Source organism: Salvelinus namaycush, unplaced genomic scaffold, assembly GCF_016432855.1.
Source record: "Salvelinus namaycush isolate Seneca unplaced genomic scaffold, SaNama_1.0 Scaffold343, whole genome shotgun sequence".
NCBI lineage: Eukaryota > Metazoa > Chordata > Actinopteri > Salmoniformes > Salmonidae > Salvelinus > Salvelinus namaycush.
The window spans coordinates 18,351-30,000 of NW_024060375.1; the positions used below are offsets into that span (position 1 = coordinate 18,351).

At 46.9% G+C, this 11,650-nt stretch overlaps 1 protein-coding gene and 1 long non-coding RNA gene across 2 annotated transcripts in view; one reads left to right on the forward strand and one right to left on the reverse strand.

The window, feature by feature from the left end:
- The first annotated feature begins 710 nt into the window (after window positions 1-710).
- Window positions 711-3,478, forward strand: LOC120040346 (proline-rich extensin-like protein EPR1). Its single transcript, XM_038985534.1, has 2 exons — window positions 711-3,231; window positions 3,396-3,478. Exons 1-2 carry the CDS (start codon window positions 711-713, stop codon window positions 3,476-3,478), a joined length of 2,604 nt encoding a protein of 867 aa, XP_038841462.1.
- Window positions 3,479-8,311: 4,833 nt separating this feature from the next.
- The window catches only part of LOC120040348, a 47,544-nt gene continuing 44,205 nt past the window's right edge, over window positions 8,312-11,650 (reverse strand). The window contains exon 3 of the long non-coding RNA XR_005475624.1: window positions 8,312-8,496. This is a non-coding gene — a long non-coding RNA (uncharacterized LOC120040348). The remainder of the gene's footprint in view (window positions 8,497-11,650) is intronic.

Consider the following 11,650-nt stretch of genomic DNA (forward strand, 5'->3'; position numbering starts at 1 on the left):
ATCACCAAATATTTCACATAGCTCTCCAATTAAACATGCTTCCTTCAATTATTCCATGTCCAAATAATTTTCATTCATCTCATTTAACTTCTGGTAATATCCTGGGCAGAACTGTAAGCTAGTGTGGGCATACTGAATGCAACCACACATTCCTATTGAAACAATACAGCATCCACAACAGCTTGTGGCTAACCCCCCAAAACAACCCCCACCTCACAGCCTCCCTGTCTGCCTCAGAGGCCCTTTTTGTGTGCACTGATAAAGTTCCCAGCATGGAGAGACTGGAGGAGGACAGCCCCTCTCACCTCCCTCCAACTCCCCCTCCCAGGCCAATAGAACTGTAAGCCCTGGGCTTTGTGAGCAGGGTGGAGATGGAGGGGGGTAGCGGAGAGGGATGAGGAGAGGGGTACTGTAGGAAGAGGGGAGGGAAGGCTGGCAAAGTTTGGCTGGCAGCCTTCCCTCCCCGCTCCTGTTGGGAGATGTACATGGTCCATGCCCTCCCCACTGCCGAAGTGATCAATATTCTGAGCATCACCCAGGGCTGTGTACCTGCCAGACTCCCAGCCATGTGATCATGGAGCTAGGCCCATCCAGGCAGCTCTGAGCTTGGCCAGGCTGTCCCTGGCCTTCTGGAGCCCTCGTCTGGCTGTAGCCCACTGAGCCGCCAGTCTCCACAGCACAACCTCCCCTCCAAACCTTCCCCTGCTTCCATGTACTGTCTGAATCATTATGAGCCCCAGTCTCCACAGCACAACCTCCCCTCCAAACCTTCCCCTGCTTCCATGTACTGTCTGCTTCATTATGAGCCCCAGTCTCCACAACACAACCTCCCCTCCAAACCTTCCCCTGCTTCCATGTACTGTCTGCTTCATTATGAGCCCCAGTCTCCACAGTACAACCTCCCCTCCAAACCTTCCATGTACTGTCTGCTTCATTATGAGCCCCAGTCTCCACAGTACAACCTCCCCTCCAAACCTTCCATGTACTGTCTGCTTCATTATGAGCCCCAGTCTCCAAAGTACAACCTCCCCTCCAAACCTTCCCCTGCTTCCATGTACTGTCTGCTTCATTATGAGCCCCAGTCTCCACAGCACAACCTCCCCTCCAAACCTTCCCCTGCTTCCATGTACTGTCTGCTTCATTATGAGCCCCAGTCTCCACAGCACAACCTCCCCTCCAAACTTCTCCCTGCTTCCATGAACTGTCTGCTTCATTATGAGCCCCAGTCTCCACAGCACAACCTCCCCTCCAAATCTCCCCCTGCTTCCATGAACTGTCTGCTTCATTATGAGCCCCAGTCTCCACAGCACAACCTCCCCTCCAAACCTTCCCCTGCTTCCATGTACTGTCTGCTCCATTATGAGTCCCAGTCTCCACAGCACAACCTCCCCTCCAAACCTTCCCCTGCTTCCATGTACTGTCTGCTTCATTATGAGCCCCAGTCTCCACAGTACAACCTCCCCTCCAAACCTTCCATGTACTGTCTGCTTCATTATGAGCCCCAGTCTCCACAGTACAACCTCCCCTCCAAACCTTCCATGTACTGTCTGCTTCATTATGAGCCCCCGTCTCCACAGCACAACCTCCCCTCTAAACCTACCATGTACTGTCTGCTTCATTATGAGCCCCATTCTCCACAGTACAACCTCCCCTCCAAACCTTCCATGTACTGTCTGCTTCATTATGAGCCCCAGTCTCCACAGTACAACCTCCCCTCCAAACCTTCCATGTACTGTCTGCTTCATTATGAGCCCCAGTCTCCAAAGTACAACCTCCCCTCCAAACCTTCCATGTACTGTCTGCTTCATTATGAGCCCCAGTCTCCACAGCACAACCTCCCCTCCAAACCTTGCATGTACTGTCTGCTTCATTATGAGCCCCAGTCTCCAAAGTACAACCTCCCCTCCAAACCTTCCATGTACTGTCTGCTTCATTATGAGCCCCAGTCTCCACAGTACAACCTCCCCTCCAAACCTTCCATGTACTGTCTGCTTCCTTATGAGCCCCAGTCTCCACAGTACAACCTCCCCTCCAAACCTTCCCCTGCTTCCATGTACTGTCTGCTTCATTATGAGCCCCAGTCTCCACAACACAACCTCCCCTCCAAACCTTCCCCTGCTTCCATGTACTGTCTGCTTCATTATGAGCCCCAGTCTCCACAGCACAACCTCCCCTCCAAACCTTCCCCTGCTTCCATGTACTGTCTGCTTCATTATGAGCCCCAGTCTCCACAGTACAACCTCCCCTCCAAACCTTCCATGTACTGTCTGCTTCATTATGAGCCCCAGTCTCCAAAGTACAACCTCCCCTCCAAACCTTCCATGTACTGTCTGCTTCATTATGAGCCCCAGTCTCCACAACACAACCTCCCCTCCAAACCTTCCTCTGCTTCCATGTACTGTCTGCTTCATTATGAGCCCCAGTCTCCACAGTACAACCTCCCCTCCAAACCTTCCATGTACTGTCTGCTTCATTATGAGCCCCCGTCTCCACAGCACAACCTCCCCTCTAAACCTACCATGTACTGTCTGCTTCATTATGAGCCCCAGTCTCCACAGTACAACCTCCCCTCCAAACCTTCCATGTACTGTCTGCTTCATTATGAGCCCCAGTCTCCACAGTACAACCTCCCCTCCAAACCTTCCATGTACTGTCTGCTTCATTATGAGCCCCAGTCTCCAAAGTACAACCTCCCCTCCAAACCTTCCATGTACTGTCTGCTTCATTATGAGCCCCAGTCTCCACAGCACAACCTCCCCTCCAAACCGTTCATGTACTGTCTGCTTCATTATGAGCCCCAGTCTCCACAGTACAACCTCCCCTCCAAACCTTCCCCTGCTTCCATGTACTGTCTGCTTCATTATGAGCCCCAGCCTCCACAACACAACCTCCCCTCCAAACCTTCCCCTGCTTCCATGTACTGTCTGCTTCATTGTGAGCCCCAGTCTCCACAGTACAACCTCCCCTCCAAACCTTCCATGTACTGTCTGCTTCATTGTGAGCCCCAGTCTCCACAGCACAACCTCCCCTCCAAACCTTCCATGTACTGTCTGCTTCATTATGAGCCCCAGTCTCCACAGTACAACCTCCCCTCCAAACCTACCATGTACTGTCTGCTTCATTATGAGCCCCAGTCTCCACAGTACAACCTCCCCTCTAAACCTACCATGTACTGTCTGCTTCATTATGAGCCCCAGTCTCCACAGTACACCTCCCCTCCAAACCTTCCATGTACTGTCTGCTTCATTATGAGCCCCAGTCTCCACAGTATAACCTCCCCTCCAAACCTTCCATGTACTGTCTGCTTCATTATGAGCCCCAGTCTCCACAGTACAACCTCCCCTCCAAACCTACCATGTACTGTCTGCTTCATTATGAGCCTCCGTCTCCCTCAGCTCTGCTAGCGGTGGTTTGGCGTGATAATGAACACGAACACGACAGGAAGGTTGGCTACACAAAGTCAATGGGACCAGGCTAGTGGCTAGGCCATTACTGGTTGGCTGTCCAATCATGGTGGATGAGATCTCTAGAAACGTGTGGATAGTTGGAAAGAGATATCCACAGTACAGCACTGTAGCGTGTTTATCAACCATGTGAATATAAAACCATGTCATTTAGACTTGTTCTAACTGTTGGAGTAGACCGGTAGTAGGGGAGGTGGACATTAAAATGTCAAGAGGCCCTCGCAACACAATCTACTGTAGTAAATGAGTCCTCCAACATCATATATAAACATCATTACCAAAGAGATCTTATCCAACAGAACAGGCCTCTTCTCATAATATATAACCATCATCTATGGAAACGTCTTCAGCCAAGGGTATAGGCCTAGTCAGCTGTTCTATATCGCTTAAGTTGGAGACTTATTTCCCTCACCAACTTTAAACATCTACCTACCTCATCCCCATATTGTTTTTATTTACTTTTCTGCTCTTTGCACACCAGTATCTCTACTTGCACATCATCATCTGCTCATTTATCACTCCAGTGTTAATCTGCTAAATTGTAATTATTCGCTCCTATGGCCTATTTATTGCCTACCTCCTCATGCCTTTTGCACACACTATATATAGACTTTCTTTTTTCTACTGTGTCATTGACTTGTTTATTGTGTTATTGGCTTATTATCCTACCTCATTTGCACACACTGTATATAGATTTTTCTACTGTATGTTTGTTTATTCCATGTGTAACTCTGTGTTGATGTATGTGCCACACTGCTTTGCTTTATCTTGGCCAGGTCGCAGTTGTAAATGAGAACTTGTTCTCGACTAGTTTACCTGGTTAAATAAAGGTGAAATAAAATAAATATATAGAGCCACTGATCATGTTGGATGGCTCAATAGGGGATACAGGGATAGCTATAGTCCGCTAGGTGAAGCTGCTGTAAAACATTTCCATATTATATTGCTGTGTGATGCTATGTGCTGCTACTTTCCAGGACTCAGATCTATAGGACTGTTATTCTGACTGTACAGATCTATAGGACTGTTATTCTGACTGTACAGATCTATAGGACTGTTATTCTGACTGTACAGATCTATAGGACTGTTATTCTGACTGTACAGATCTATAGGACTGTTATTCTGACTGTACAGATCTATAGGACTGTTATTCTGACTGTACAGATCTATAGGACTGTTACTCTGACTGTACAGATCTATAGGACTGTTATTCTGACTGTACAGATCTATAGGACTGTTATTCTGGCTGTACATATCTATAGGACTGTTATTCTGACTGTACAGATCTATAGGACTGTTATTCTGACTGTACAGATCTATAGGACTGTTAGTCTGGCTGTACAGATCTATAGGACTGTTATTCTGACTGTACAGATCTATAGGACTGTTATTCTGGCTGTACAGATCTATAGGACTGTTATTCTGGCTGTACAGATCTATAGGACTGTTATTCTGGCTGTACAGATCTATAGGACTGTTATTCTGACTGTACAGATGTATAGGACTGTTATTCTGACTGTACAGATGTATAGGACTGTTATTCTGACTGTACAGATGTATAGGACTGTTATTCTGACTGTACAGATGTATAGGACTGTTATTCTGACTGTACAGATGTATAGGACTGTTATTCTGACTGTACAGATCTATAGGACTGTTATTCTGACTGTACAGATCTATAGGACTGTTATTCTGACTGTACAGATCTATAGGACTGTTATTCTGACTGTACAGGACTCAGATCTATAGGACTGTTATTCTGACTGTACAGATCTATAGGACTCTTATTCTGACTGTACAGATCTATAGGACTGCTATACATCCCTCTACTCCCATTCTCTCTGTCACATACACACACAATGGCAGGGCAATACTAAAGCTCCATGGGTAGTCAGTCTGCTCTATGAAAAACCACCTTGTCATTCCCCTTCGTTGCTACATTTACATAGCAGCCTTGTTTTGTGGTGACACAGTTTCTGTTGCTCCTAATTCACCCTGGTTATAATCAACAGAAGCTGATATCACATCCAACACAACAAAATGATAGTAAGAGAATTAGCTACAGCCTCGTCCTACAGCCATGGCCTCCTTGGCTGAGGTAAACTTAGTTAAATGCACCTGTTATCAGACAGACCAGAGCAGAGTGAAGCAACACAGCAGCCCCTGGCTCAGTGGTTCCAGCATCATGTGACTGACACAATACATACTGGAGCGAAGAGAGACAGGCAGATTTATACAGTCAATGGTATATAACCACCCTACCAGCAAAATCATCCCCTCTAGCCCTCCTCCCTGTCCCTCTCCCTTCCTCCCTTTCCCCACATATAGCCCCATTAACAGCACAGTTAGATAACAGCTAGATGGATAACCGTCCCGATCAGGCTTACCATCTGTGCATTCCTCATAGTACCAGTCTAGCTCATAGTAATCCGCCTCCACAAATTTCTGCATACTCAGTCCCCTTCAGCTGAGAGGAGCATCACCATCTTCTCCTGTCCTGCTGCGGAGGTCACGAGAACACCTGCCCATCCTTTCATTACATACTCTGAGTTCTCTAGGAGTTTACCATGATGAGGAGACCACGTGGAACAGCACATTTTATCACTGGTACCACAGCGGAAGGATGGGAGGGACAGGAGGAGAGGAAAGAGAGAAAGAGATATTTCCCAAAAAGCAACGCAGCCCAAAACACAGTTATGCAGCAGGGATGTGTTGCTGCCTGGTGGTGAGTCAAGGTTGTATCACAAATGAAGGAGGGGCCTGGGGAGGGCCACGAGCCAATGAGGAAGGGAAATGTCAGAGGCATGCTCCTCCCTCTGAACTGTTCCGTCAATAGCAACCTGCTTTCGCCCCTCCTCTCTCTCCTTGGCTCACCCTCCCCTTCACCCAACAGTACATCCTTCTGTGAGGTTGCCATGGAGACTGGCTCCCTACTCCAGCACTGAGTAGCATCTGAATGCAGGCTAGTGTTGCTACTGCTGCTGCCTCTATGTGACCAGCTCTCTGTTCATATCTGCCTGGTCTGTTACAACACCTCTACTACAGGGCAGGGAGATATTAAGAAATCATTCAATAGGTTTATAGTGGGGAATATAGTTCTCTCCCCCACACTGATTTACAGCAGGATAATACCTGAGATGCTTCTACTTCTTTAATAGCATGTCCCTTTGATAAAGAGCACACTGACTAATTCTAACACCACTTGACAGTCAGACAATAAAAAGGTCAGATGTAATTTTAGAGACAGCCATGAATCAAACACTGAGGATTATTATTTCAGCGATTATAGAATCACTTCCTCAACCTGCCTGCTGACTGATTCAACGGTGTATAATGCCATTAGTATTGCATCATATGGAGTGTAATGTGTCTGTGGTAGAAGATGCATCAGAGTAGGAGTGGCCTATCAGGGAACAGCTGACTAGCCAGATGACCAATGAACCACCCTGCTGCCTATCCTCCTTGTGACATCACAATCACAGGTGACAAGACCAGAAATGACAAGACAAGTGACAAGAACGGAATTGACAAAACCAGATTGGTGATATAAATCTCTATAGCCTAGTTCTGAATTGAATCAAGGAGTAGAGAACAATATCTAAAACCATCTATCAAAGAACATCAGTTTGGGAACAAAGGTTTGTATTACGCTGCACAAATGTGACAAAGTGGTCTTGTCTTGTGAGAACACTGGAGTCTATCCTTTAAGTCAGTATCAGTAACTATTTTTAACCAATGCTGCAGGACTGTCATTGTAGTCTACATCTGCGACAATGTAATCAGAGTATTAAAGTGCCACAGCATCTGTTATTACAGCATCCTACAGTGCCGTCTTTCAGACAACAGTACAGATACTGTATCAACACAAAGCACATATCTGCTGATTGATGATGTTAAACTTCCTGAGCTCTACAGTATGACCTACATTCACAACAGAAGGCCGCTGACAACCAGTTGACATAAAGGTCATACACAAGGACAGATCAGTATGTGATCAGATCAGATCCTGAGTGGTGGAGCGGTCTCCGGCACTGGTATCGCTGTGCTAGAGGCGTCACTACAGACCCGGGTTCAATCCCGGGCTGTATCACAACCACCGCACAATTGGCCCAGCGTCGTCCGGGTTAGGGGAGGGTTTGGCCGGGGTAGGCCGTCATTGTAAATAAGAATTTGTTCTTAACTGACTTGCCTAGTTAAATAAAGATAAAGAAAACACACACAGCCTTGTGTCTGTCCAGCCTCATGTCTGGTTGAGACACAGACAGACGTTAGGACAGACGTCTCCCACTGAGCTGATAGGACCAGCAGCCGAGCAGACTGGCAGAGCGTGGCGCTTCAGCCTGCCTGGCACCCACGGCCCAGCGGGTATGTTTGCTGTGTCAACTAGGCCCAGCTGTCTGTCGCTGACCCATATGGGCTCAGGGCCATATTAAAATGACTGTCTCCCTCTACCTTTCATTCCCTTTGTCTCAACCTCTGTCTGTCTCTCTGTGTTTGTATCGCTCTGTCAGTCTGTATATATCTCAGACAGACTTCCTCAGTCTCATTACGACACCAGAATCTCAGCTGTTTGTCTTCCACCCCCATCATCCTCATTTTTTAAATCCTTGATCTCGGCTCTAACCTGCACCATTTCCAAAAATACACTGCAATATGAGCTCAATACAATTACTAATGTCAATGAACCAGTTGAATATCAAATGTGTACCAGCGTACAACAGACCACATAAAAGGAAGAATAGAAATCAGAGAAGTGACCAGCAGAGGGAGTGTGGAAGCCCTCGCCCTCTTGCCTGCATCATCTTAAAAAACGACCAAATACAAACGCTGCGCTTACGGAAATACTTCAGTGTCTCCTCAATCTGCTCGACGGTGAGGTCCAGGTTGGTATCGGGGGAGAGGAGAGGGGTGTGGAGCCAGTCGTCGTGGTCATACCCGTAGATGGTGTCTGCTCTCAGCTTGTAGTGGGGCAGCTGCTCCTCCAGCAGACTGATGATCTCCACCTCTGGAAGATCAGTACTGTTACACACATCTGTAGGAGGAGGACAGGGGAGAAGGACAGGGGAGAGGGAAGGGGTGGAGAGGGAGAGGAGATAGGAGAAGGTATGAGGGGAGGAGAGGGAGAGGAGAAGAGGAGAGACTAGAGGTTAGTTTTACCCCCCTACAGCAGCAGGAGGTTATGTAACAGGTGCCTGGTTGAAAAACAACAGAACAATGGCTGTTTATGTTTAAACTTCATCATCTAGAGCAGGGTTCCCCAACTGGCGGCCCGCAGCCAACTCAATATTGGGAAGGTGTTCTTAATGTTTTTGCACACTCAGTGTATGTGATCGTATACAAATGTAAGCAAGGTTTGAAATTATTATGGTTTTAGTGAAATGTTATATCTGTTTGGCCTTCTTTTGGTCAATTTGTAGTCTACAAATGATTTGTAATTACGTTCTGACCCCCTGACCCCAAAAAATTGTCCTGCGTCTGAATCTAGTTAATGATCCCTGATCTAGTGAGAACGATGACAACAGTCTTGCTCAAGACGTACACATACCTTTCAAAAAGCAATTTGTAGCTCCTCAGTGGGCTATCCCTCTGAACAATCTGCTTTTCTAAACCATAATCAAACACAACGACCTCTGAACTATGGTCATACGTGATGATGTGTAAACAAGATACAATGACACATCAGAATCTTTGTAACAGTCTGTTTACATAAAGGGAGTGCAGCAAGAGCTACTGAAAGCAGTGTAGGAGGACCTCTGGTGGCACATTGAGGAACTACAATCCTGCTGATGTCTATGTATCACAACAGTGCTACAGAACAACAAGATATGACAGTGATTTACAGAATAACTGATCCTGGAGCTGCTTTATGAAAATGAAGAGCGGGCATACAGTATACTATATAAACAAGGAGAATAAACCCACAGACTGCAGAACATATTGGCATGGGAACTGGGAAGACGTTCTCCTTCCAGATACTAGTTTGCGACAGTAAACTCTGTGCTTCACTGGAACATAGTGAAGTCATCTTACCAGCACTTCCTGCCATGGGATTTACTCCTTCCCTCAGCAGATCCAGATGTCCATCAGACTCCCATCCAAAGACTGTTACAGCTCATCACTGTAAAACGCCTAGATAACTTCACCAGAATCACACACACTAAGAAGTGACTGAGTTGTGAATATGGAATTGAACGTCTCAGTTTATGTGAGCAGGCATGTTTCCAACCCATTTGTTCAACAGCTGCATACATAAGGCCTGCATATCTGAGGTGGCGATGACGCTCCAGCAGACAATGGTGTCCCAGATAGCCAGGCCTTAATCCAGATAGAATGGGCTGGCAGGCTGCTGAGACAGGCTAAACTGACTGACACCATGGTACTGACTGTCACCAGCAAAAACCTAGCAGCATTAGCAGACTACAGCAGGGGAGTCTGCAACAGACAGTCACACACAGACTACAACACGTGGGGGACACACTACTGTTATGGTCCACTGCCATCAATTAAAAGTAGTAAAAACATAGAAATTCATATTTAACTCCTTAAATCTCATATTTCTGTTAAATAGAGCCGATTATAGGTATATTCTTCATATTCAGCTCAGATCTGCGAAGTGTACCTGGGACGACCAACTATACTCAGAGCTATAAAAACCTCCTGAACAACACAACAGCCAGGCCATGCAAACCAAAATAACAACAATGGCTGGAAGTGTCACATGAAGTGGATCAGGGCAGCCAGACATACTGTATCATCACAGGCATTAAACAGTCTCTACTATCCTTCACAACAACATATTCACTGATACAGTATGACAACACCTGTGTCATGCCTTCTCTGTCGCCATGCAACAGCTGGAACTAAGGGATGTTGTATTAATGAGGTATGAAGATTGCATAAATGTTGTATGAAGGTTGCAGAGAGCCCCTGAGTGCTGACAGCTACTAGCTAGACCATTTGCTGTTGATTATTCCTGGACTGTATTTATAGTCAGATCTGTAAGGCCCTGGCACTCTGCTCTGCACCCGCTGGCCCACTGTCCTTCCTGTCCCCTCTACCTCTCTGGCATTCACTTCAAATCCCCAGGCTACAGTACACTACTGTAGCGCAGGTCCAATACAGGCAGAACCTACATCCAACTACACAGAAAACTAGACCCCATGGTGACAGACAGACAGAGAGCGAGAGAGCACAAGAGAGACAGACATGGTGGCAGTACAACTATGAACTGTGTCTAACTCTAGTCTAGTTCACGTTCTAGTCTTCATATCCAACCCTATCATGTTTACTAAGAGATGACTAAAACAAATGACTGAACAATAATGAGTGTACTTGAAAATTTAAAAAATAAAAAATGTAAGTCCAAATAAAGTGAGGAATCCCAGTAGTTTTAAACACCAAACAAGCCCAAACCACCCCATAGATCCAACCCAAAGTCACGGTGTCCAGTACTCACTCATGGCGCCTCTGCCCCTTGCTCCGTGTCCTCTCACCCAGACTTACATTTTCCGCTTCTCCAGGAAGGGGAAGGGCGAAGAGTGGGAGAGAAAAAAAGAGGGGAGGGAGGGAGATAGAGAGAGAAGAGGAAGGAAGAGAGAGAAGGGAGGGAGGGAGAGAGAGAAGGGAGGGAGGGAGAGAGAAGGGAGGGAGAGAGAGAAGGGAGGGAGAGAGAGAGAAGGGAGAAGGGAGGAAGAGAGAAGGGAGGGAAATAATAAAGAATGAGAGGGAAGAAGAGAGGCAGTCGTAGGAAAGCGACCCCAGCTACTCTGCTTTACCATGCCTGGCATGCCACTGACGGTGGTCACATGGGGCCCACAACCCCCACAACCTCCCCATACTGTAGCCAGCCTGGCAGCACAGCCCCCCCCCCCCCCCCCACCCTACCCTACCCAGCTGCCTAAACAGACTGTCAACTGGATTACTGTTGGCCCAGAGAGTGCAGTAGACTGGAACACTCATTGTCCTCCATACTACAGGCTGGTCTCTTCCCACAGCTGCAGGATCTCCATGAGTCTGACAAGTGAGACAAACTACAGGCAGGATATACTGTAGTGCAACTGGAAGCCAGCAGGGGAGAAGATGGCCTCCTCAGACAGGATAATATCCACCACAAATCATAACAGCAAAGATCAACTGTAGGCACTCTGGGAACTTTTCCCTCTACAATAAGGAATGAAACTAATGAT

Bases quoted from the DNA above. Each gene is read 5' to 3' on its own strand.
- LOC120040346 (XM_038985534.1), top strand. From the start codon at position 711: ATGTACTGTCTGAATCATTATGAGCCCCAGTCTCCACAGCACAACCTC. The intron at 3,232-3,395 runs GTACTGTCTGCT...CGTCTCCCTCAG, and splicing joins CTCCCCTCCAAACCTTCCAT to CTCTGCTAGCGGTGGTTTGG.